General features: G+C 40.7%; 1 protein-coding gene across 3 annotated transcripts in view; it reads right to left on the bottom strand.

Annotated features, from left to right (window-relative positions):
* Positions 1-23,608, bottom strand: part of HIF1A (hypoxia inducible factor 1 subunit alpha) — a 61,658-nt gene that overhangs the window by 16,165 nt on the left and 21,885 nt on the right. For all 3 annotated transcript variants that reach the window (XM_039536396.1, XM_039536399.1, XM_039536398.1), the window contains exons 2-4: positions 4,207-4,397; positions 3,007-3,152; positions 2,824-2,908 (exon numbers count right to left, since the gene is read on the bottom strand). In XM_039536396.1, the coding sequence (XP_039392330.1) occupies positions 2,824-2,908; positions 3,007-3,152; positions 4,207-4,397 (422 nt within the window). The remainder of the gene's footprint in view (positions 1-2,823; positions 2,909-3,006; positions 3,153-4,206; positions 4,398-23,608) is intronic.

Raw genomic sequence — 23,608 nt, 5'->3', positions numbered from 1 at the left:
TTTCTGCTAGCCAAATGTTAGCTTCAGTTACACCTGTACAATCACACACAGCAATATTTAACACCGAAACTGTAAATGGGTTAATAATTCTGTTATATGTGAGCCAGAACAGAACCTAGGTTATTCAAAGCCATGCTAGCCTTGTAGGGATAACAAATCAAGACATACTTTTGTTATTGAAGTCAGGAAATTGAACTCAATTATATACAGAAAAGAGACCTTCTGAGTGAGGGGGTGTCATAAATAAACAGATCAGGGTTAAGGTCTCTTTTACCTGGAAAGGGTTAACAAACTCAGTAACCTGATGAACACCTGACCAGAGGACCAATCAAGGGACAGGATAATTTCAAATCTCTGTGGAGGGAAGCTTTGTCTGTGTTCTTTGTTTGAGCTGTGTGCTCTCTTTGGATCTAAGAGAGGCCAGACATGTCTCCAAGTTCTCCTGGAGTATTTCCTACTATCCAGTATAGTGAGTATTAGAAAGGCGAATTAGTCTTATAATTTGATTTCTACATTTGCAATTGTGTGTTTGCTGGATAAATTCTTTACTCCTGTTTGCTGTTACTTTGATTATTCTGAGGAGGAGGGAGGGGGAAGTCTCTCCAGATTTAAAAGTCAGACCCTGTGATATTTTTCCATCCTGGTAATACAGAGAGAGTGTACTTTTTTTTTCCTCTTTCTTTAATAAAATCTCTTCTTTTTAGAACTTGATTGATTTCTTCCCTTGTTTGGATTTTCAAGGGAAGGGGAGGGGGAAAAGCGAATCCCTCTTTGTTTGATTCAAGGAATTTGAATCAAGGTATCTCTCCTAAGTACTAGGAGAGGGGAGGAGGGAAATGGATTATTTCCCTTTGTGTTGAGATTCAAGGTGTTTGGATCTGTGTTCCCCAGGGGAAGTTTTTGGGGGAACAGTGAGTGTGTCAGACACTTAAAACTTGACTGGTGGCAGCGAGAACCAGATCTAAACTAGAATTTTAGTTTAGAGAAGTCTATGCAGGTCCCCATCTTGTGAACGCTAAAGTTCAAAGTGGGGAATAAACCTATGACAGGGGGTAAGGAAGCCATGTTGAAAACTGACTAATTTAGACATGCCAGCATGGGTCTACATTATATCTACTTATTATGAAACTGTAGTCTTTAAAAATAATTGATCTTTGCAACAGATCCATTTATATCCTGCTGTATTGAATATGGCATCTGTTCAATACACTTAATTGCTTCAAATATAAAGATCCAGTTCAGCACTGGATGCACGGACCAGTGATGATGGCAGGAAGATTTGGAAAAATTCAGTATTAATATTAAAAGGGCCTGTTTTTCCTTTTACACTGGCTTTGAACTACTCTTATCCACTGATTTCAGAGTCACTCCTGATTTACCCAGGTGTGAGAAAACAGAATCAAGTCCTACACATTTTGATGATGTGTAGGAATTTATAATCATCCTCTGTTTAATCATTCCAGGGGCTCAGGTTAGGTCTACAATGCAGCTGGACGTATAATATCCAGCTCAGGTAGATGTATCTGATCAAACCAGCACACTAAAAATAGCAGTGCCGCCACAGCACTGCAGGTGGCAGTCAAGGTTAGCCACCTGCGTACAATCCTGTCCAAGACCCTAGGTAAGTATTCGGATAGCTAGCCCTCACTGTCACAGCTATGCTGCTCTTTTTAGCGTGCTAGCTCGATCAAAGTTAGCACAGGTATGTCTATCCAAGTTGGAAATTACACCCCATCTGCAATGTAAACCTACCCTCTGTGACCACCTCCCCGGAAATAAGCACAGTGGTTTTGCTTGGCTGCCACATACCCAATATCTGAACTTTTTTCCCTATTTGCTGCAGTGCAAATATAGTAGCTCAATCGCGTAAGCTACACTGAGCCTGCAAATGGCTGATGAGTAACAGGATTGTGGAAGTTTTAATTTTTGCTAGTGCAGTTGGAGAAAATGGGATTAGTGTTCCATTCTAGTACAGAGGGAAAAAAATTATGAAATATTTTCTGTCAAAAAGACAGAAACTTCAGAATAGAGAACTACAGTGAAGCAACAGCATAGTCAGAAACTAGTATCAGCTGAAGATTCGATTTAATTTAAATATTTTTGGTTATTCCAAAATTCATGCCAAAGCAAGAGGCAAGATCTAAATCACCTGAAATGTATAAAGCTACTGCATGATTCTTTTCTATACCTTTTCAGAGAACTGCAACCTAAATAAAACTTCTTCCAACATCCTGTGGAAAGATTTGCCCTGCACAGACACTCCAAGACCAATACAGAAAAATACAGATTATCTTCAAATTCTTCTACATCAACCAATTAAGATGTTCTTTACACTCACCCTACCTCTAAATGTTTCTTATCTTTCAGGCATTTTCATTCCTTCCATCTTCAATAAATAAAATTGTCTCAAATAAAATTATTTATTTATTTTTAAAGCACTGCTGAGTAACTTGCATCTGTCAGGACATCCATCCCCCGAAGTAGCGTGAGATATCGGGAGAATGTCAGCTTCTTTTCTGACACCTCTTACTATAGTGTCCCAACTAGATTTCTTGCAAGCTCCGAGAAGTGAAGTGTAGCAAGTAGTTCTCTCTATTGACGCCTTTTCCCCCCTTCACGGTTATTTTATTCTTTAAATACCTTTGGTGCCTGTTCTAAAGAAGCCATAGAAGTCTCAGTAAACAGGTAACTGTGGATTCAGGCTTTTTCCTATTCAAGTAAATGAGGTAAACAATATCAAAACAGATGATATCAGCATCTGATTATACAACACTGATAGGAACCATCTGTCATTAAATTAAAAAAAGAGTTGCCTCCTCTTACCATTTCTGTGCGTAAGCATTTCTCTCAGCTCTTCATGATCACATGGGTGGGTAAAATCGAACACACTGTGCCCAGTCAGCTCAAACTGTAGAAGTAAAAGAGTGTGAGTCTAGCTCTGAGGAGTCAAGAATGTACAGCAGGCACAACATTGTAACTGCATTTAAAGATGTGTCAATATTTCACCTGAGTGAGCCCCATACACTTGTTCACATTTTCAGACATGTAAATCATGTCACCATCCTCGGAAAGAACCATGACAAATCCATCCAGGGCTTTTAAGTAAAAGCAATTCATCTCCTTCTCCATTTTGGCTTCTGTCTCCAGGTCACCTAGAAGAACCCATATTTTTATTGTTTTTTAGATGAACCTCACATAATTCACACTTTATTGCCTGAAGTCATCCCACACATTAATAGCTAGTTTGACAGGTTGCTCACCAAAGACAGCACAATTCTATTACTGGGATACTTAGGTGGAGAAATGGTTGTCCTGATTAAGCATCTCACTTAAAAACATGAGCTTTCAAAGAGTGTCTGATAAAAACTTAGTAATACCACATACTATGTTCAAAAATGCCAAAATAAAAGCAACGGTTGCTGCATTTTACCTTCATCTGATCTTTTTTCTTTTAAAGTTTAACAACTTCTGCATGAAATGACAAAAGTTTGTGTCATTCGTATTTAACATCTTGGTAAATGCCACTTATTTACCTGGCACTGACCTGATGTGTCCTCCATTACGCAGAGTTTAAACTACTATTATCTCACTTACGCAGCAGTCACTTCTCATCGCTACCACTAGGTTAGTGCTGTTTCCTGGAACATGTGTTACTGAGGCATATCTTAAGTGGAACACAACATATAATGGTTTTCAGTGGTTTCGTTTAAACAGGGATATTCAAATTTAGCAAACCTTATCTTGGATCTACCAACTATATATCCAGTCCTGTGAGCTATCTTGGGTATGATCTACCTCTCTTCTCGCAAGGGAAGTAGGCAGAGTGGAGATGGTGTCAAGTTTTATGCCCAGAAACTCAAGACCCTGATTTTTGTGGCGGGGGAGTCACAGCTGAGATTTAAAATAATTAATACTACTAATACTGGTGCTGGTCTTTTTAGGGATCCAAGAGATATCAAGAATAAGTATGAAAAAAAATGGATTGTACATTACAGTTGAGCCCCCCTCCCCCAGCCTGGCTGTATTTATTTACTCTCTCAAGGCCCCACAGTAAAAGGTAAAGTTCTAGTTTTTCCAGTGTCTTCACTGATAGCCTCCCTCCATTGGGATATTTTTAACCAATGTAAAAGAGATGAGGCGAGTTCAGATCACTCAGACCCCTTTCCTGGCCTCTGTTGGTAAACCACAATAAGTTTATTCACTTACTTGCATCCAACAGCTTTCTCATGCGTAAGTAGCTGATAGTCAGCCTCATAATGGAGGCCTTGTCAAGGTGTGCGCTGACAGTATGAGGAAGAGGCAGCTGGTGAGCAAGTTCATAGAAGACCTCAGATTCCTTGCTTCTTCGGCATCTGGCTGCATCTCTAGACTTCTCCTTTCTGCGATCTGAACTAATCCTGTAGGAATAAAATTTTAGATGATTAACAAACATTGGAGGCAATGTTATCATAGTGAGACAAACACATTCCTTCCGCCTTTATAGCTAAACTACTTGGTAGCTGGTACATTTGTTATGACATATCTGAGTCTTTGTAGAAAGATTTAAGATATTCCATGTAAGGACAGATACTATTCCATATCTGCACATGCATCTCTGACTTCTGGCACAGAAAATCCTCACAGACAAGATTAAACAAAAACTGATTATTAAAACCAAAATCCAGTTTAGACGATATGGATTGACAATGCACACTGCAGCTTCAATGGAAAGATTCTGGGCATTTCTGAATGTGACAGTTGCAAGATTAAACTGGCAAATGCAAAAAAGATTTATAAACAAAGGTTGTTTAAAAAATAGTTTGTCTAGAAGTAGCATGCACCATTCTTCTGAGAATATCCAATTACTGTGCTAGTGAAGTTTCACTACATTTGGTCATCAGCTTAATTTTAACATAGCAAAAAAGAGCTCCTGTTCTTTCACCTAAAGCACTCCCCTCTCCCCATTTTCTCTATCATTATGGACAACACTGCTGCCCTACCTGTCAGAGTTTATAATCTTGGCTTTATAGTTGACTCAGCTATTTTACCCACCTCTCCAGACCTTGTCTAAATCTTGCAGCTTCTTCCTCAACATATGCAAGACATGACCATTTCTACTCACACTACTGAACTCTTGTCCAAGCCCTGATCATCTCATGCCTCAATTATTGTGAACTTCTCTTCTCTGGCCTCAGTGCCTCCAAACTTGCCCTATCCTTCAAGTTCAGAGTACAGCTGCTAAAGTTATTTTTTGTTTGGTGCTCTGACTACATCACACACACACACACACTCTCTCTCTCTTTAATCCCCTCCATTAGTCCCTCGTCTTCTAAGGCTATGTCTTCACTACCCGCGTCGGTAGTAGCAGCAATTCTCGGGGATATATATCATATATCCAGACGATCGCGATATCGATCCCCGATCCCCTGCTGTCGACTCGAACTCCCACAACCCAACCAGGCGGGCGGCGCGGCATACGGGGAGGGGCCGTGGCCAAGATCCCGTGATCCGTGGGGTAGGTGGTCCAAGATATTCAAGATACTTCTTCTATTCCGCTCGTGTTATTCGTGTAGCTGATCTTAGATCGATTTCCCCCCGTAGTGTAGACCAGCCCTAATGCATCGGACACAAACTTCCTGTCCGTACTTACAAAGCGCTTCACAATTTAGCCCATCCTTTCCTATTTGACCTATCATCACAAGGTGGGCTCTGCCAAAGATGCCAGCCTCATTGCCTAATCCTCCTCCTCCAAACACAGCTATACTCTCTCCTAGGCTGGTCTTTACAACTTGGATAAGCTCCCAGTTACAATCTGCAAAGCTACTACCTTCAAGTCCTTCCTCAAAACTCACCTCTGCTGGAATGCACACAGTAAGTTATGATCAGATAATGACTGGGCAGGTGGCAAGCTGAGACTGTGACAGATGGACAATATTCTGAACAAACCTTATGGAATTAGGGTTAATACCTTTGAGGTACATTGTATTAAAATGCAATTATATATGTATGTGTTATTGTGGCAGTATGTACCTTCCCTAGGAGGGAAGCAGGGAAGACTAATGCACTTCCTCCATTATCAACCATTTAAATCTACCCCCTGGAGAAATAAGCATATACTAGTTCAAGTGTATTCTCCAGGGACTAGCAGAAAAAGAAAGGGTTTTTGAATAAATAACCTGATTTTAAACTGGCCCAAGGCCTTCTTCCCGATTCAGCAAATAGACAGGACCCCAGTCCTTAGGGTAGGGTTGGAAAGACTGGGCCTACTGGGTACTTATTCTGAGCTGCAGCGGTGATGAACTCGTAACCACGAGGAATCAGCTTGGGTGGGGAGTAGGAGGATTGTTCCTGCCAGAACCTATGTTAGAGTGAACTCTGTTAAGTTTATTAGTATGTATGTAAATTCTTTTTCTGATTTTAGTATGTTTTCTCTGTAATAAAGTAGGCTTGCATAAATAGTGCTGTGTGGTGCCTTATTACTGTAGCAATTAAAAACATGTTAACTGGCTCTGAACAGAAAGCAAGCAGGTGTCCTTGGACAACTTATCTGTGCCGGGAATAAACACAGTAAAGGCAGGAAACTGTGCAGTCTGGAAATACCCGAGGCAGAAAGGTCTCTATACAAGAGGCAATAGCTAAGGAGCTAGAAGGCTGAGAGTTCCATTGCTGTACACTGAATGGAAATATAGATGCAGTTGCCCTGAACTGCTACATATGGAGGCAGCAGGTCTGGGATCTGTAACAATGTGAATTGCTAAGTGCCAAAAGCAATAAAAGTACGGTAGAAGAAAAAAAACAGAGAAAAAAGCATTGATAGTCTCTTTGGGAAAAGGAATAGCGAAAAGAGATAAGGGAAAATGAACTACAAACAGCTAAAGAGTTATGAAGAGAAAGGGAGATTAGCCCTGAAGAAAGAACAAAAATCAGTTGATTTGCTGTGTTCCAACGATCAGTCGAGACATGATGATCTGTGTCGCTGCTGATAGAGGGACCAGCAGATGGGGAGGAATCTTGGAGCCAACACCCTAGAGAGAAGCAGGGAAGAGTCCAACTTTTTTAGAGTGCTTACTGGTGTCCTCAGGCACCTCCTTAGGAGGGTGGTCTTGTCCTATCTCTTAGTCGTGGGCCTCTGTGTCTATCAATACTCCAAGATGTACTGGGCACTGAGACAGTTGAAGAGGAATTCAAAATTTACTATGAAACCATCTGTTGACATTTGGACCCAATCTGTACACTCTTCATCCTGAGAACAGTTACCAAGACGACAAGGACTTCTGTGAACACTCAAGGAGTCGATGACAGTCCAAAAACCAGCATGCTATATTGAAAATGATCAGTCCCATGAGTTAATTGCAAAAATCAGTTGTGAATTGGTGAACCAGCATATTAAGGTACGCATGCTTCAAAGTAACTGATGGAAGGTAATCCCCGTAGCACAGGGGTAGGCAACCTATGGCACGTGTGCTGAAGGTGGCACGCAAGCTGATTTTCAGTACCATTCACACTGCCTGGGTCCTGGCCACTGTCCAAGGGGCTCTGCATTTTAAATGAAGCTTCTTAAACATTTTAAAAACCTTATTTACTTTACATACAACAATAGCTTAGTTATATATTATAGACTTATAGAAAGAGACCTTCTAAAAACATTAAAATGTATTACCGGCACGTGAAACCTTAAATTAGAGTGAATAAATGAAGACTCGGCACACCACCTCTGAAAGGTTGCTGACCCCTGCCCTAGCAGATCACCACCACTATTGACTTCAATGTCTCCATCTTGAATCTAGTCCTCTTCATGAACTTGTTCAAGCATTTTATGTCCAGCATCACTCAGTCCTTCCTGGATCTCTTAGACCAGAAACAAAAGTGAGCTATGGCCGGAGAAACATCTCAACCTTGAGAACTCTTATCGTGCCAATTCACAAAAGATTATCTATAGCCTTCTGCATAGTTCACCTCTTCTCTGCTATCGTCAACTCCCCAGAAGGAAAAAAAGGACAAGTTTAAATCTTTGAAAATTCTTTGATATATCTCTGTCGAACCACATCCAGGACCCATCTGTCAGATGTTGAGAGAAGCCAAGTGCAATCAGAGAGCGTTTCTAGTGCTGGAATTTGCACTGAGGGAAGATTGGCTTTTCTTCTTTCCAGACTCAGACATGTTTCACCTCCTTTTGCTGTAGTCTCACCTTCATTACTTAGCCAGAGTAGCCATAAAAAGGATACTTAGGCCTGTAATAAGACCAGCTTTTCCTTTCCCAGGTTTGGAACCAGGACGGTTCTGTAAGAACTTTTTTGATTTATCTGAGGACTGTCACCACTTTGTCCAATGGCTCCCCAAATAACCAACCTATCGAAAATGTCAAAGCTGCTAACATGGTTTTGGCCACCACTATATCCTGAACTGAACTGGGCAAAGCTACGTAACAACTGCATGGACATGTCCTTTTGTTTCTAACTGGATCGCAGGCTGAAAAAGGCAGGCTTCCATTAGGCTGACACACCTTGTTTATCATTCTGTTTGTTTTAACAAGTGGAGGACCAAGAGGCCTCTTACCACCTGCTTATTCCTCTATATCTGAGCTGATCCTCTCAGCCCTCCAGGGCTGGCTGTAAGGGGCGTGGTCAACCCAAAACAAGCAGGATTTCAAGTCCAGCAAATGTGGCATGGCTGACCTGCAGCATGAGCAGGGTCCTGTTAGTCTGGCAGTTGTGGCATGACTGACCACAGCGTAAGTAGGGTCCAATTAGACCATGTGTTTTGGTGCCTTTTCTGCCAGCTTTTCTACTCCTCTGGTTAATTATGAGGTGCCAACAAAAAACCCAATAATGATTTCAGGAACTATAGTCATTCTATGAAATATCTTAAATAGTTTCCTGTAGTCATGTGTCCATTTTGCCATTCTCAGACAAAACCACAACTGCCCTATTAACTAATGCCTTGGATATATTGGTTCAGAACAGTGAAACCTGAATGTCTTTCAGCTCGAGAAGCTAGGAACGTTGAACTTCCCTCCTCTAATTTCTCTTGCAGAATTTTCCAATTGAAGTTAGATTCCTTCTGACTATAGGGATGAGAGAAACTACTTCTCCTTTCATGCATTTGAGGAAGGCACACCATTCTTTGTGTTCTTTTCTACAATACATTTTCCTCCAATAGCTTGCCTTGTGAAAGTCAGGATGGCAATATGGTCTGCTGTTTAAGAGAACATCTTCCTTCTATGGTCATTACATCAGGTTCCATTCTCAGGCACAATTTTTCTTTTTTGTTACCATCTTCAAATATGGCCTGAAGATTCCAAGTTCACACTAGTGCTTTTCTGTTTCAGTACAGCACGAGGCATTACATTTTTTCCTAAGAGCTCCTACAGTCCTATTGTCGTAAAAAGGAAAAATTAGAAATTGTGTCTTCCGCTACAAAATCACCACTGTGCAAGCTTATTTGCTTACTGAAAGAAACTGTGGAGAGAACAACAGATGAAGGATTGGTTACCTTTATGGGTCAAGTAAGCTCAAACATTGCACCTGTTCAGGCCAGAGGAAAAGTAATGTGCATTCTTGAGTATGTTTCCTTCACGTTCGTAGAGCAACAAGCATTCATTTCGGTTTTGTATTTCTGCTGATAGAATGCAGAAGCTGGATGTGTACCATAACTCATAGAAGTAGTGATTTTAAAGTATTAATGTAAGACATCCATTAACACTGAGATATGTATGTATGATATCTGAGTAAATGTCAACTGAGTTCCAAATGTAAACTATGAGCTACACAGACTCAAGAGAAGTTTACAGAGTCGACCACTGCAATTGAACACTGGATTAACAGATATTACACAGGTTCCCACTGCCTCAAAATAAGACTTTTTTTTTTTAAATCGGAGAGCTGGGTTTAAATAAGGTAAGCGCTGTAGTGACAACTCATGTTTTCAAACTAGTATTTCTCTCAGCATATGCACTGTTCTTATTTAGCACTACAAAATGGAAGAAGTTATACATATCCTGTTAAAGTTAGGATATGGCAGAATATTCTGTTTGTTTTGCTCATTTGCCACATAGTTTCATGCATCTACTTTTATAAATTAAGCAACACCTTGTTTTTCTATTCCATCTCAATCTAATGTCTTTACCTAAACAAACACACTCTGTACCTTACTTGTACTTTACACCCTTTGCCATAGACAGTAGGCTAGCTGGTGTACTGTTTCTTTGTGCTCTGGATAGGTCTTTTCTGGTTAGCGGGGGGAGAGATAGCTCAGTGGTTTGAACATTAGCCTGCTAAACCCAGGGTTGTGAGTTCAATCCTTGAGGGGGCCATTTGGGGATAGGTCCTGCTTTGAGCAGGGAGTTGGACTAGATGATCTCCTGAGGTCCCTTCCAACCCTAATAATCTATGATTCTAAGTACTGTTGCTGTCCCATCTCCTATCTTACCCACAGGAAAAAAAAAAATCAGCTAGAAAAGATAACCCTTTATCTTAGCCTTTTCCACAATGCTTTTAGCAGCTACAGACTTGTTTCACCAGCCCAAGAGGAATTTGGCTGTCCCCATCTCTGAGAGCTACTAACTCATGCGAAAACTGGGTAACAATTATTTTTCTCCTTCTCAATGTTTATTCTTGACTACATAGTTTGGAGGGTGATACTGTATAATGCTGCAGAAATTGGGACTAAAGTCAAAGTGCTTGTGCAAGGAGATTTCCCTGTTTCCACATCAGGAGGATATCATCAGTCTGGTGATCAACTAGCCAACAGAGTCATTGGTCATTTTTTGGCATTGAGATCTTTCTGTTCATATCATCTGATCTCTGTCATAATACAATCCACGGAATTTTCATCCAGTAATTCCTACACCTACACCAAACTTCTGCTTGAAGTACATACAGCCTGTCTTTTAGACAAACACTGAATCTCAGAGATAAAGATTTCAAGTGATGGAGAATCCACTGCATCCATAATTAAATTAACCAGCCTTTACATAAAGCTAAGTGCAAAAGGAAATTGGATAGGCCCTTGCCCACACACAAAAGTGGCACTGGTTTAATAAAACTGTTTCAAATAATTTACTTAGAACAGTGCAAAGTCTGCATAGGCAGACTTAAATTTGGCTTATATTTAACTTAAATCAGTTCCTTACAGACTTAAGCTAAAACAATAAACCAGGTGCAAACCGATTTTAGTCAAACCTGTGCAACTAGACATGGCCTAAAATTGCCAAGGCCAAGTCCACCTGCCACAAAAGCCCACTGTGGAGAGCTTGACTCAAATTCCCCTCCTGCCCCTTGACTCAGACACCGCACACCCACATACCTTTTAAAATATAGGTGCAGGTTATTACCAAAACAGTAACCCCCAGGTCTACTATCCAGTAAAAACAATTTGTTTTCTCTTACCTAATCTAAAGGATCTGGGTGTAGGAAGAAAAATTTACCACAAAACATTTAGAAATGTAATGGAAAAGTCCTCTCCCACTTAGTTGCATATATATATCTCCTTTGACATTTAATTTCCTGCCCTATCTGAAAATCCGAGGGGGAAGGGGAAAGAGACCATTACTATTAATGTAACATCTCAAGTGGCTAGATATACTAATTATTTTGGACTTTTAAGCAAAAGGACACATTATAACCTTTGTATCACTACATGCCATTTTGTCATTCTCCAATAACTAGGTTTAACCCCAGCCACCTCACAAGAAGTTTTCAGTACAATTAGGTTTCCAAGAATCCATAGGCTGCCCTCAGATTCTAGTTCTAAACCACCAATACATGCCATGATCTCTAAAGAAGAAATAAAATAATCCAGGCAACAATAAAACCTGATATTTAATTATAATTAGGGCTGTCGATTAATTGTAGTTAACTCACGCGATTAACTTAAAAAAATTAATCACACAATAAAATACCAATTGAAAATTAAATATTTTTGGATGTTTTTCTACATTTTCAAATATATTGATTTCAATTACAACACAGAATACGAAGTGTAGAGTGCACACTTCATATTTTTTATTACAAATATTTTCACTGTAAAAATGATAAAATAGTATTTCAATTCACCTCATACAAGTACTGTAGGCAATCATGAAAGTGTAACTTACAAATTTAGATTTTTTTTGTTACATAACTGCATTCAAAAACAAAACAATGTAAAACTTTAGAGCCTACAAGTCCACTCAGTCCTACTTCTTGTTCAGCCAATCGCTAAGACAAACAAGTTTGTTTACATTAACAGGAGATAATGCTGCCTGCATCTTATTAAGAATGTCACCTGAAAGTGAGAACAGACTTTGCATGGCACTTTTGTAGCCAGCGTTGCAAGGTATTTACGTGCTAGGTATGCTAAACATTCGTATGCCCCTTCATACTTCGGCCAGTATTCCAGAGGACATGCTTACACGCTGATGAGGCTTGTTTAAAAAAAACCAACATGTTAATTAAATTTGTGACTGAAGTCCTTGGGGGAGAATTATGTGTCTCCTGTTCTGTTTTACCTTCATTCTGCCATATATTTCATGTTATAGCAGTCTTGAACATGTGCTGGGTCATCATCATTTTAAGAACACTTTCACAGCAGATTTGACAAAATGCAAATAAGGTACTAAATGTGAAATTTCTAAAAATAGCTACAGCACTTGACTCAAGGTGTACGAATCTGAAGTGCCATCCAAAATCTATGAGGGACAAGGTGCAGAATATGCTTTCAGAAGTTTTAAAAGAGCAACACTCAGATGAGGAAACTACAGAACCTGAACCACCAAAAAAGAAAATCAACCTTCTGCTGATGGCATTCGTCTCATGATGAAAATGAAGATGCGTCGTTCCGCACTGCTTTGAATTGTTACCAAGCAGAACCCGTCATCAGCATGGACGCATGTCCTCTGGAATGGTGGTTGAAGCATGAAGGAACATATGAATCTTTAGCGCATCTGGTTCATAAATACCTTGCAATGCCAGCTACAACAGTGCCACGCAAATGCCTGTTCTCACTTTCAGGTGACACTGGCTAAACAAGAAGCGGGCAGTATTATCTCCTGCAAATTGTATCCAGACTTATTGGAGCGATTTACTGAACAAGAAATAGGACTGAGTGGACTTGTAGGCTCTAAAGTTTTACATTGTTTTGTTTTAGAGTGCAGATTTTTAAAAAAAAACAATTCTACATTTGTAAGTTCAACTTTCACGATAAAGAGATTGCACTACAGTACTTGTACTAGGTGAATATTTTTTACAGTGCAAGTATTTGTAATGAAAAATAAATACAAAGTGAGCATTGTACACTTTGTATTCTGTGTTGTAATTGAAATCAATATACACCTCTACCCCGACATAATGCAGTTGTGGGGAGCCAAAAATCCCTACCGCATTATAGGTGAAACGCCGTTATATCCGGGTAACGGTGGCAGGGCTGAAGTGATTTAAAGAGCCCGGGGCTCCGGCTGCTGCAGGGAGCCCCAGGCCCTTTAAATCGCCAGCGGAGCCCCGCTGCCACAGCCCCAGGGTAGCAGCAGCAGGGCTCCAGTGGTGATTTAAAGGGCCCTGGGCTTCCAGCAGCAGCCGGAGCCCCAGACCCTTTAAAGTGCTGCTGGAGCCCCGCTGTTACCGCACTATATGGGAACCCATGTTATATCGGGTCGCGTTATAGCGGGGTAGAGGTGTATTTGAAAATGTAGAAGACATCCAAAAATATTTAAATGAATGGTATTCTATTATTGTTTAACAGCGCCATTAATCACAAGTAGTTTTTTTTAAATCACTTGACAGCCCTACTTATAACGTCAAGAGTTATGCTGGCAGTAAATTGTTTGAGGTAACATTTAAAACATCTCAGTTAAATATAAATCTGATCTTAAGAAACTGAGCTGAAGTTTTCTGGATTTTGTGAAGAGCACATCAAGTGTCTCTCTCACTTCATTGAAAATCTTTGTTTAAACTGTAAAACTACACTTACTGACAAGTACTTTGTATTTGTCAAATCATACTACTACTTTTCAGTTACTAGAAATAATTATTTGGTGAACATTTTCCTACTTTTCATGGGCACTTTTTCTGCAAAGGCAGTGACGAAGTGGGGGGAAAAAAACACACTCAGTTTCTGAAGAATTAATTTTTTTAAATGAAAACTTTTAAAGCCATGATCATCACACTTGGGTGACTAATTTTAGGCACTGAAATCTGAAACTCTGCCACCCCCCACACCTCCAAGTTTCTACAATATAAGAAATCTAACCCAAACTTCTATTCCTTATGATTTTGAAGACAATCTTCCAGATGAAAGCCAACATAGTTGTCTTCTTGAATATGCAAGTAGAGAGAACTGCCTCTATTCACCTAGATGGGAGGGGTTAATGACCATAGACGGTGAAGATTTTGATCACAATTTGCTGCAGCATTGTTAAGGAATTCAAGAGACAGGCATATAGTTAAGGAATTCAAGAGAGGTGGGCATTGACAAAACAACATGGCTCTGCAGACAGTGAGAGTTGCATTGGAAAAAGTGAAGTGCGAGGAGATGGACATTAACTTGCCATAGCTTATTATGTATGCTTCTGGACCAAAGCACTTGAGCATGATGCAGAGTTGTTCCCAGTTTAAGCAGACTGTAGCAGATGTGATCAGGATGACAGTAGCACCTTGCCAAAAAGCCATGGAGGATGCTGAAGTCAGCAAGAATGACTCTGGCAAATTATCCTGGTTGGTGGCATGAGCAGAATGCCTAAAGGACAGCAGACTATGCAGGATCTGCTTGATGGTGCTCCTAGCAAAGCAGTTGATCCCAATAAAACTGATGCTATTGGTGCCGCAATTCAAGGCTGGTGATGTCACCGACATCTTACTGGTGGAAGTGATTCCCCTGTTCCTGGGAATCAAGACGGTAGAAGGTGTCTTTGCTCAGCTCATCAACAGGAACACAATGGTTCCAACCCAAGAAAAGCCAGGTGTTTTCTATAGTAGCCTGCTGACAACAAGCTTCTTGGGCAATTCACTCTGGTTGGAATTTCTACAGTTCCACACAGAGTGCCCCAGACTGAAGTCACTTTCGACACCAATGGTAACAGCACTGTTCACATTTCAGCAAAGTATAAAAGGGACAGGACGCAAACAGCAAATTGTGATCCAGTCTTGTGGTGACCTCAGCAATGATGGCACTCAGAACATGGTGAAGAATGCAGAGAAATATTCAGAGAAAGACAGACGAAGAAAGGAACGTGTCAAAGCTATGAAAATAGCAGACGGCATCATCCAAGATAGAGGAGTTTAAGGATCAGCTGCCAGCAGATGAGTGCAACAAACTGAAGGAAGAAACTGCAAAAACGAGAGGGCTGTTGGCTCATAAAGATGCTGAAACATCCATCTTATAGTAAGCTTCCCTCAAGCTCTTTGAAACAGCATACAAAAAGATGGCTCCAGAGCAAGATAGTTCTGGTGGAAGTTCTGGGGATCCGAAGGAAAAGAAACAGTAGAATATCACTGCTATGCACAGACTGGAGCAGGAAGAGGGTGAAAGTTCTGAAGCTTGGAAGCAAAGGGACCATCCTGAGCTGAAATGGGCAGAATTCAGTATGGTCTTTGCAGTATTCTATATATAATTTCTTTAGTGTATAAATGTAATGATTTGTCTACTAGATAAACCTTCATTTAATGAAAGTTAATTCATGAAGAATGTTCTAAAGGTTCGGTCTTGTGGTATTTTCAATTGAGCAGCCAGGGGATTCACTCATCATCATTTACTCCCAACACTTGACACAACAGTGTACTTAATTAGGACAATGGTTTGAAACCACGTCACAAATTATGGTGCAGGGACGGAGTCCTGATGGAATCTGAAACAGAACAACAGCCCTATGGATCCTCTTTGTGGAGCTAAGTGCTTGTGATCTGATGTGTAGTACATCCTGGGTGCAGCAGTGGCTGGGTCAGCTACATTGCCAGACAACATTAAATCTGCAGCTAACTTAGTCTTCTTGTACCAAAGGAGAAGGCGTTACTTTAATTTGGCTTTAACTTTATTCCTTATTTATAAGGGCACATTGAAGTTACATGCATTACTTGTCTAAGCTTTCTGCTCCATTCTAGTCCGCCTTCTGCTTATTGTAAAACAACTTCCCTGATGAAATTGTTCTCACTGGAATCATAGACTTTAAGGTCAGAAGGGACCATTATGATAGTCTAGTCTGACCTCCTGCACAACGCAGGCCACAGAGTCTCACCCACCCACTCTTGTATCAAACCCCTAACCTATGTCTGAACTACTGAAGTCCTCAAATCCTGGAAAAAAAAAAAATCACTCAGTTCCCACCCATTCCTTTCTTCACTCCTGCCCTCTCAATACCATGCACTCACGCAACATAACCCCTGCCAGTGCAGTGTAAGTCTTCTGGCTAATTACCTACTGGATGATGGTAAAAGTTAAGCAGAGTTGAACAAACCCAAGAATATTTACTGTTATCATGAACCTTTAATTAATTTGTTTCTCTCTGTTAACACAAGAAATCATATACAAATGCACTATTACTGTGGCAAGCAGTACTCTAACAACTTGATTTATCTGTTGCTAGTTCTCGGTCTTGCAAAATTTCCTAAAATGACTTTGTATTTAGGAATGAAATCAATCTTAAAAGCTGCAACTGGTTCAGAACACAGTAGCCCACTCACTTAGGAGCCTAGACCGCCAGAACCAGCTTAAATCTCAGTGTTCCACTTTTCTCTGGCTCCCCGGTGAATACAGAGCCATATTTTATTTCTGTAGTCCTATGCAAAGCCCTCCACAGGACTGGGCCAACTTAGCTGGGGCAGCCTCACACCGCCTGACCACAACCTTCTTCAACAAGTGTTTCACAGGAACAACAGATTGTGAAACTTCTGAGAGTAGAAAACAGAGCTTTCTTGGCAAACAGCCAATAAATCTGGCATTCCCAAAAGACAGAGGGATTACTTCAAAGCTCTGTGCCATCAGAATAAAATGCAAGGCTCTTTGACCTAGCCTTTCCACAATTACAAAAACTGAGCTTTGTGGGGATGTTGACTCGAGCCAGGAGGAAATAAAAGGACACCATTATATCTGTATTCATTTCATAAGTTCATGATGCACTCTGCTACCATAGTGAACCTAGATGGAAACAAGGAGGAAGGAATTCAAATGAGCAAAGATAACAATCTAGTGAAAATACTGTTCTTTTAAAGTTCCATAAAATGATTCAGATTCTGGACTCCTTTGACATTACATTCCCCTCCCGTAATGTTCACATCAACAAAAGCACAATGTTGGCTTTGTCCCCAAATGTTAAATCACAACGGTCCACTTTCCTCAAGGATATTAAAAACAAAAACAAAAACAAAACATGTATTTTATAATATGAATGCAAAGCTCTACTCAACCCAAGGATTTAAAAATCTTATGGTGTTTACAACTAAATATCCTCCCAGAGGTCATATTTTTCCTTACACTATGTCAGAACAATCTTATCTGATATGGGAAAAGGAAATTTCAGATTTTACTCTTGGTTATAAATTTTAATAAGGCTGGATTTTAAATAGTTCTATTTAAATTCAGGAAGTTCTTTTGGCGTCCTTTGTAGGGTTTTTCCATTAGCTGAAACACAGCTGCAGATCCCCAACAATTACAGTTTCACCATGCTTTTCACTGAGTGGAGTAACCTCTGCTCCAAGAAACGGCGGTCTCCATCGCATAGACTAACAATTTGTTTCTAGCATTCCCAGTGCAATTAGTTAGAAATATTTTTCTTTCCTTCCTTAAATGTACTGACTGACCAACTTACTTTCTTGAAGGTCTGGTATACTCTCATACAGTTATCAGTATACGTGTGCCACCCCTTCAGCTTCAGGGTATAGCTTTACTGGTTCTTGCTCAGACATGAAATTTCTTCTGAGTTTACATCAACAGTGTCTCAGTCTCTTCCAACATGGATGTCTTTTACTCACTGCTTCTGTGGTTTATATCCTATGTAAATAGTTTTCTGAGCCGATATTATTACACTTCCAGCGTAACAAGTGCACTGGTTTCTTAGGGTATGGCTACACTTGAGATTTGCAGCACTGGTGGAGGCTTTCCAGCGCTGCAATTAGTAACTGTCCACACCTGCAGGGCACATCCAGCGCTGCAACTCCCTGGCTGCAGCGCTGGCCGTACACCTGGGTCTGCTTGGGGTATAAGCATTGCAGTGCTGGTCGTAAAGTGTGGCCACACACCAGTGCTGTTATTGGCCTCCAAGGTATAAGGATATATCCCAGAATGCATTTAACTAAATTACTCCCTTTGTTTTGTTATGCTGCCTCTCTTTGTTTTGTTGTGAACTCGGGGCTCCGGGAGCTGCTTATCTAAAAAACAAACACAGCTCCTGTTTGCCGTGATCAATCTGTAACTGACTGAACAATCAAATGAGATAAACCCACTACCTTGCTGTGAATGAGGCAGGCACGGGGAAGAGTATTTGCTTGCTTGACGAGAGAAACAGCGGGGCGGGGGGAGGGAGTCCGTTGGAGCAGCTGCTTATCTGGTCTGCAGGCTGTTTGCAATTAAGAGTAAGGGGTCGGGAAAATTTTCTGATTTTGCAAGGCAGGGAGCTGATTCACAGTGTCGGCTCCAAAAATCCACTCTCTCTCTCTCTCTCCCCTGCTCCCTGTCACACTCCACCCCACTCCCCTCTTTTGAAAAGCACGTTGCTGCCACTTGAACGCTGGGATAGCTGCCCATAATGCATCACTCCGAACAGCGCTGCTAATGCTGCAAATGTGGCCACACACCAGCGCTTTCCCTACACAGCTGTACGACCAGCGCTGCAACTCTCAAGTGTAGCCATACCCTTAGTTAGTTGACATCATCTTGCTCAGTCTGTGTTACTGGATCATGTTCTGAGTCTGACAGTGCACCTGTCTCTTTTCTCCTCTCTCCCCCTTTTTCCCTTCTACCAACTGCTAGTCTTCAGAATTCACTGTAGCATGATCTATAGCAGGGGGTCTCAAACTGGGGTCAGGACCCCTCAGGGGGTCACAAGGTTATTACATGGGGGGGATGGCGAGCTGTCAGCCTGCACCCCAAACCCTGCTTTGCCTCCAGAATTTATAATGGTGTTAAATATACAAAAAAGTGTTTTTAATTTAGAAGGGGGGGTCACACTCAGAGGCTTGCTATGTGAAAGGGGTCACTAGTACAAAAGTTTGAGAACCACTGATCTATAGCTCTCTGCTACATCCTGATCTCAGTTTAAACTCACTTCCACAATTCAAAAACATATGCTAATCCAGTCTCTGAAATGATGAATACTGTTCTATATGAATTACCACTCAGACTGCTAGCACCAGCAGGAAGTTTAAAGAATTGTTACAAGCCATATATTTCACTTTGATCTTCAGGATTGGATATTTAATAGAGGGGCCCAAGATACAACCGCAAAAATACAAAAATTTGAAGACCATGCCACTGAAGATTTAAGAGAACTATTAACCTCAGAATCCACCATAATATATACAGGTATGTAGATACCTATCCATTTGCAAATACAAATGCTGTAATTTTGTTACTACATTTTTTCACTTCAGATGGGCTCCAGAAACAGTATTTTTGCTTTCAAGTGTAGAATTTTAGTTGAAAATCCCATTCTGGAAGGTTCACGTCACAGCAGTTCCACAACAGCCTTTGCTGACCAGTCAAAAGGTTACTCTTCCTACTATCTTCCTGACAGAAAGATGTCTAGTCAACTCCATTTTCACTTTTTTTTGGGAAGCCAAGAAAGCAACACATTTTACAATTATCTACACAATACTTAGTTACCCGTTACAGAATTAAGGACCTCCCTCCTACATTTTGAAGGTGGATTTGATCAGAAGTGACTTTTAGTTAAAAGTTTTAACAAATGGGTGAAATCTGTATACCCCAAGGTGACAGTGACCAAAAATAGGAAAGTCGGAAGTGACAGGGGAAAAATACTGCTAATTCAATTCTTTGGGGGGGGGGGGGTAAGGGAAGAGGGAGGAATCTAAACTCACCATCATTTAGATGGTGTATATAATATTAAAAAAGTAAACAATGTCTCTGCTCTCCTAAATTATGAATCAGTTGCAGTGTCACAAAGTTCACTGCATGGCCTTTGAATGCTGTTATTTATGACAGTGTCTAGAAGCCCCAAAGATGGGGCCATATTGTGCCCGCAGGCGCCGCCCCCGCAGCTCCCACTGGCCACGGTGCCTGGCCAATGGGAACTGCGGAGCCAGCACTCGGGGCAGGGGCATCATACAGAGTCGCCTAGCCGCCCCTCTGCCTAGGACCAGCAGGACATATTACTGCTTGCGGGGAGCCATCCAAGGTGAATTCCACCCAGATCTGGCACCCCACACCCTCTCCCACGCTGAACCCCCTGCCCTGAGCCCTCTCCCATACCTGAACTCCCCCCTAGACCCCACAACTCATCCTGCACTCCAAACCCCTCATGCCCGTTCCTCCACCTAGGAGCAGCAGGGACATGTCGCCGCTTATGGGGAGCCATGTGGAGCCAGGTAGGGAGCCTGTTGGTCCTGCGCCAATCGGACTATAAACTGGCATTTCTGATATTCACTGAAAGTCCGGTTTATAGAGCTTTCTGGTTGATAAAGTGCCAGATAACACAGCTTTTACTGTAATTTGTCATTGCCTCTTGTTTTTCATATCCTGGAAAGGGGCTGCAGATGTAGGCTTTATAGATGTGAAGTTTTTTTAAAAAGGAGAAGTGAAGCCACATGTGGCTTGACAGTACAAGTCCATACATTCAAATGAGCATGAAAATTAAAATGCCAAACACAAAATATAAAGGCCTCTAAGAAACATTTTGCCTTTTCAGTTTACTAGTAAGTTTATCCCAGGATGTGAGTTGCATAAAGAAATTTCTGAAGATGAGATGTCCTGGGTTCTTAAAACCTTTCTTTTCCCTCTTGAAATGTAAAAAGATCCCCATATAAAAAAAAAAAAGCTAGTCTGATTTTAATTATGAGTACAATAAAACATGGATTCTAAAAAGCAGATGTCATCCTTGTTTGCTGGGTACTACTATGACAATCACATCAGTGTTGAAACTGTTGAAAAGGGTATGTTTAATAAGTTAATGACTTGTTAAAACCTCCCAGCATTGTAATACAAAACAGTTTTATTGTATTGTAAGCACCAAGTGTTGCAGCTTACTCAGTTTCTCATTTGAGCTCCTTTTCAATGCAATGCAAGTTACAAAATTTACTTTGCAGATTTTTCCTTAAATGTTAGTAAATATACAGTCATACACTACTATTTAAAATATATTTTTCTCATTTCTATCTCTCTAGTCCAAATGCTCCATGTTGTGTCCAAACTAAAATCTTGGACTGTCTCTCTGACATCTTTTCATGGATGTCTAGCCATCAATTCAAGCTCAACATGGCTAAAATAGAGCTCTTAAACTCTCCCTGCTATCTCTTTTCTCATGACCATGAAAAAAGACCATCAACTTGCTTGTCACTCAAGCCCGTAACCTCGGTATCATCCTTGAGTTGGAATCCTCACGCATAGATCATCACATCCAGGCTATGTCAAGTCTTGCAGATTCTTTCTGCATAATATCTCTAAGATACACCCTTTCCTATCCATTCACACAGCTGAAACTCTCATCCAGGCTCCCATCTAGCATCTCAGTTACTACAACATCCTTTTCTCTGGCCTTGACAAATGAAATCTTGCCCATCCATTCAGAATTCTGCTGCAGAGATCATTTTCTTGTCCCTTTACTTTGACCATCTCCCCCTGCTTTGCATTCATCCACTAGCTCCTCCTTCTCTAGTGATTAGGTATTAATCAACTCCCACTTTTGATCCACTCATGATGCCAGCCTCCACCACCCACTTGATAAATTTTCAATGCTAACCCTCAGACTTCAGAGGAGCTCTCCATAAATATCTGCAAAACTAACTCATTATCCTTCTTCAAACCCTGCTCTGCCATGATTCCTACAAAAACTTCACAACAATTAGGCTGTGGTGGCTGAGACCGCAGCCTCTCACTGTTTTCTTGCACTCCTCCATCAATCTGCCTTTGTATCCATCGGTTGTCTCTTGTCTGATACTTAGATTGTAAATTCTTTAGGAGCAGGGATTATCTTTTTGCTCTGTTGCTACTTCACCTAGCTAGCACAATGTGGTCCTGGACCATGACTGGGCCTCCTAGGCGTAAGAATACATACATAATAAATTATTATTAATAGCTATTATCTGTAGGATGAAAACATGAAGCCGCACTTGGCCAAATGTTATAAATCTCCATGAAGTCTGAAATAAATCTAGTCAGTTTGCAATATAAATCAAGTTTAATGACTATCTTTACTCTCCTAAGAGCTACTCATAGAATGGTTTTCTTGAAAGGTCAGATTTCCAGTGCCAGCAGGGCAGTTTAAAATGTCTCATGTATATCAATGTAAAGATTGCAGATATCAAAATGGAGGACACTGCCACTATAAGTCTGGATATTATAGACTTCAACAAAAGAAACAAATACAGGTCAGATATTGTATCATAGAATCTCAGGGTTGGAAGGGACCTCAGGAGGTATACATCCAATGAGGCGTTCATCTTTATCAGCTCACTTATTTTGAGCAAAATACCTTGGGCCAGATCTTCAGGTTGGTGTAAACTCACATAGCTTCAATGTAAATTGGCATAGCTCCATCAGCTGGGGGATCTGGCTCCACAAAAAACCCTACAGAATTTGGGGGTTTGTGATTTACGCAAACAGTATTTAAAGAGACACTTCTGCAATACATTCATATTAATATAATTCCTCCATTTCTAATGGTTTTGAAATGCTACTCTTTCGAAACTGAAAAAAATCCTACCTACAACATTATAAATAGCATTTTTATGGTAGGCCAAATCACACCAGTTCTTGGAAGATAAAATCTGTAATCTGGATTCTTCCCAGACTGTCGGACATCACTTCGATCACAAAAACCACTCTACTATCCTTGTCTATCCTCGACTGCTCATTGCATGTTCTGTGTGTCAAGTTCCAGAAGTTTTCCCTCCCCGAGTAGTATTTGGAGGGATTCTTTCAGTGGTCCTCCAGCTGCCCAGGAGCACACCTGCCATGGCAGATGCTCTGGCTTCATTCCTAACACATATGCCAAATAATTCCATCTTCTTTTCTAGATCACTTTAGAGATAGAGCTGTTGAATGCTCTGATAAATCTCGGCATATGTTATAAATTCATTCCATTTGATATCTGGTATTTTTCTAAGGCATTTAGACACTTGCCTGTACCTTTGGTGGATTTCCATGCATTAAGACAAATAATATTTGAGTTCAACATTTGTACTCTGGTCTTTTAAGTTGTAGACTTTTGATGACCAAATCTTGTTTAAGCTGGAGACTTTAGCTGCCACCTTACCAATTTGTGACATTTCCGTATGGCCATAGCCACTGGCTTGCAAGCATGTTACTGCCAATGTATGCGACTCAACTCACTTCTTTCTATTCCTCTGCCTTCTAAAGTAATGCCTGAGTTGGAAGTTGCTGGGATTCTCATTTGATTTCCCCTCCCCACCATAACTGATTATTAACCCCATCTTTTTTGCAGTGCTGGTCTTTATTTGCATGTTGGTTGAGCTGTCATTTAGATTAGCTA

Source organism: Mauremys reevesii, linkage group 4, assembly GCF_016161935.1.
Source record: "Mauremys reevesii isolate NIE-2019 linkage group 4, ASM1616193v1, whole genome shotgun sequence".
NCBI lineage: Eukaryota > Metazoa > Chordata > Testudines > Geoemydidae > Mauremys > Mauremys reevesii.
This window is presented reverse-complemented; position numbering and strand designations above follow the sequence as displayed.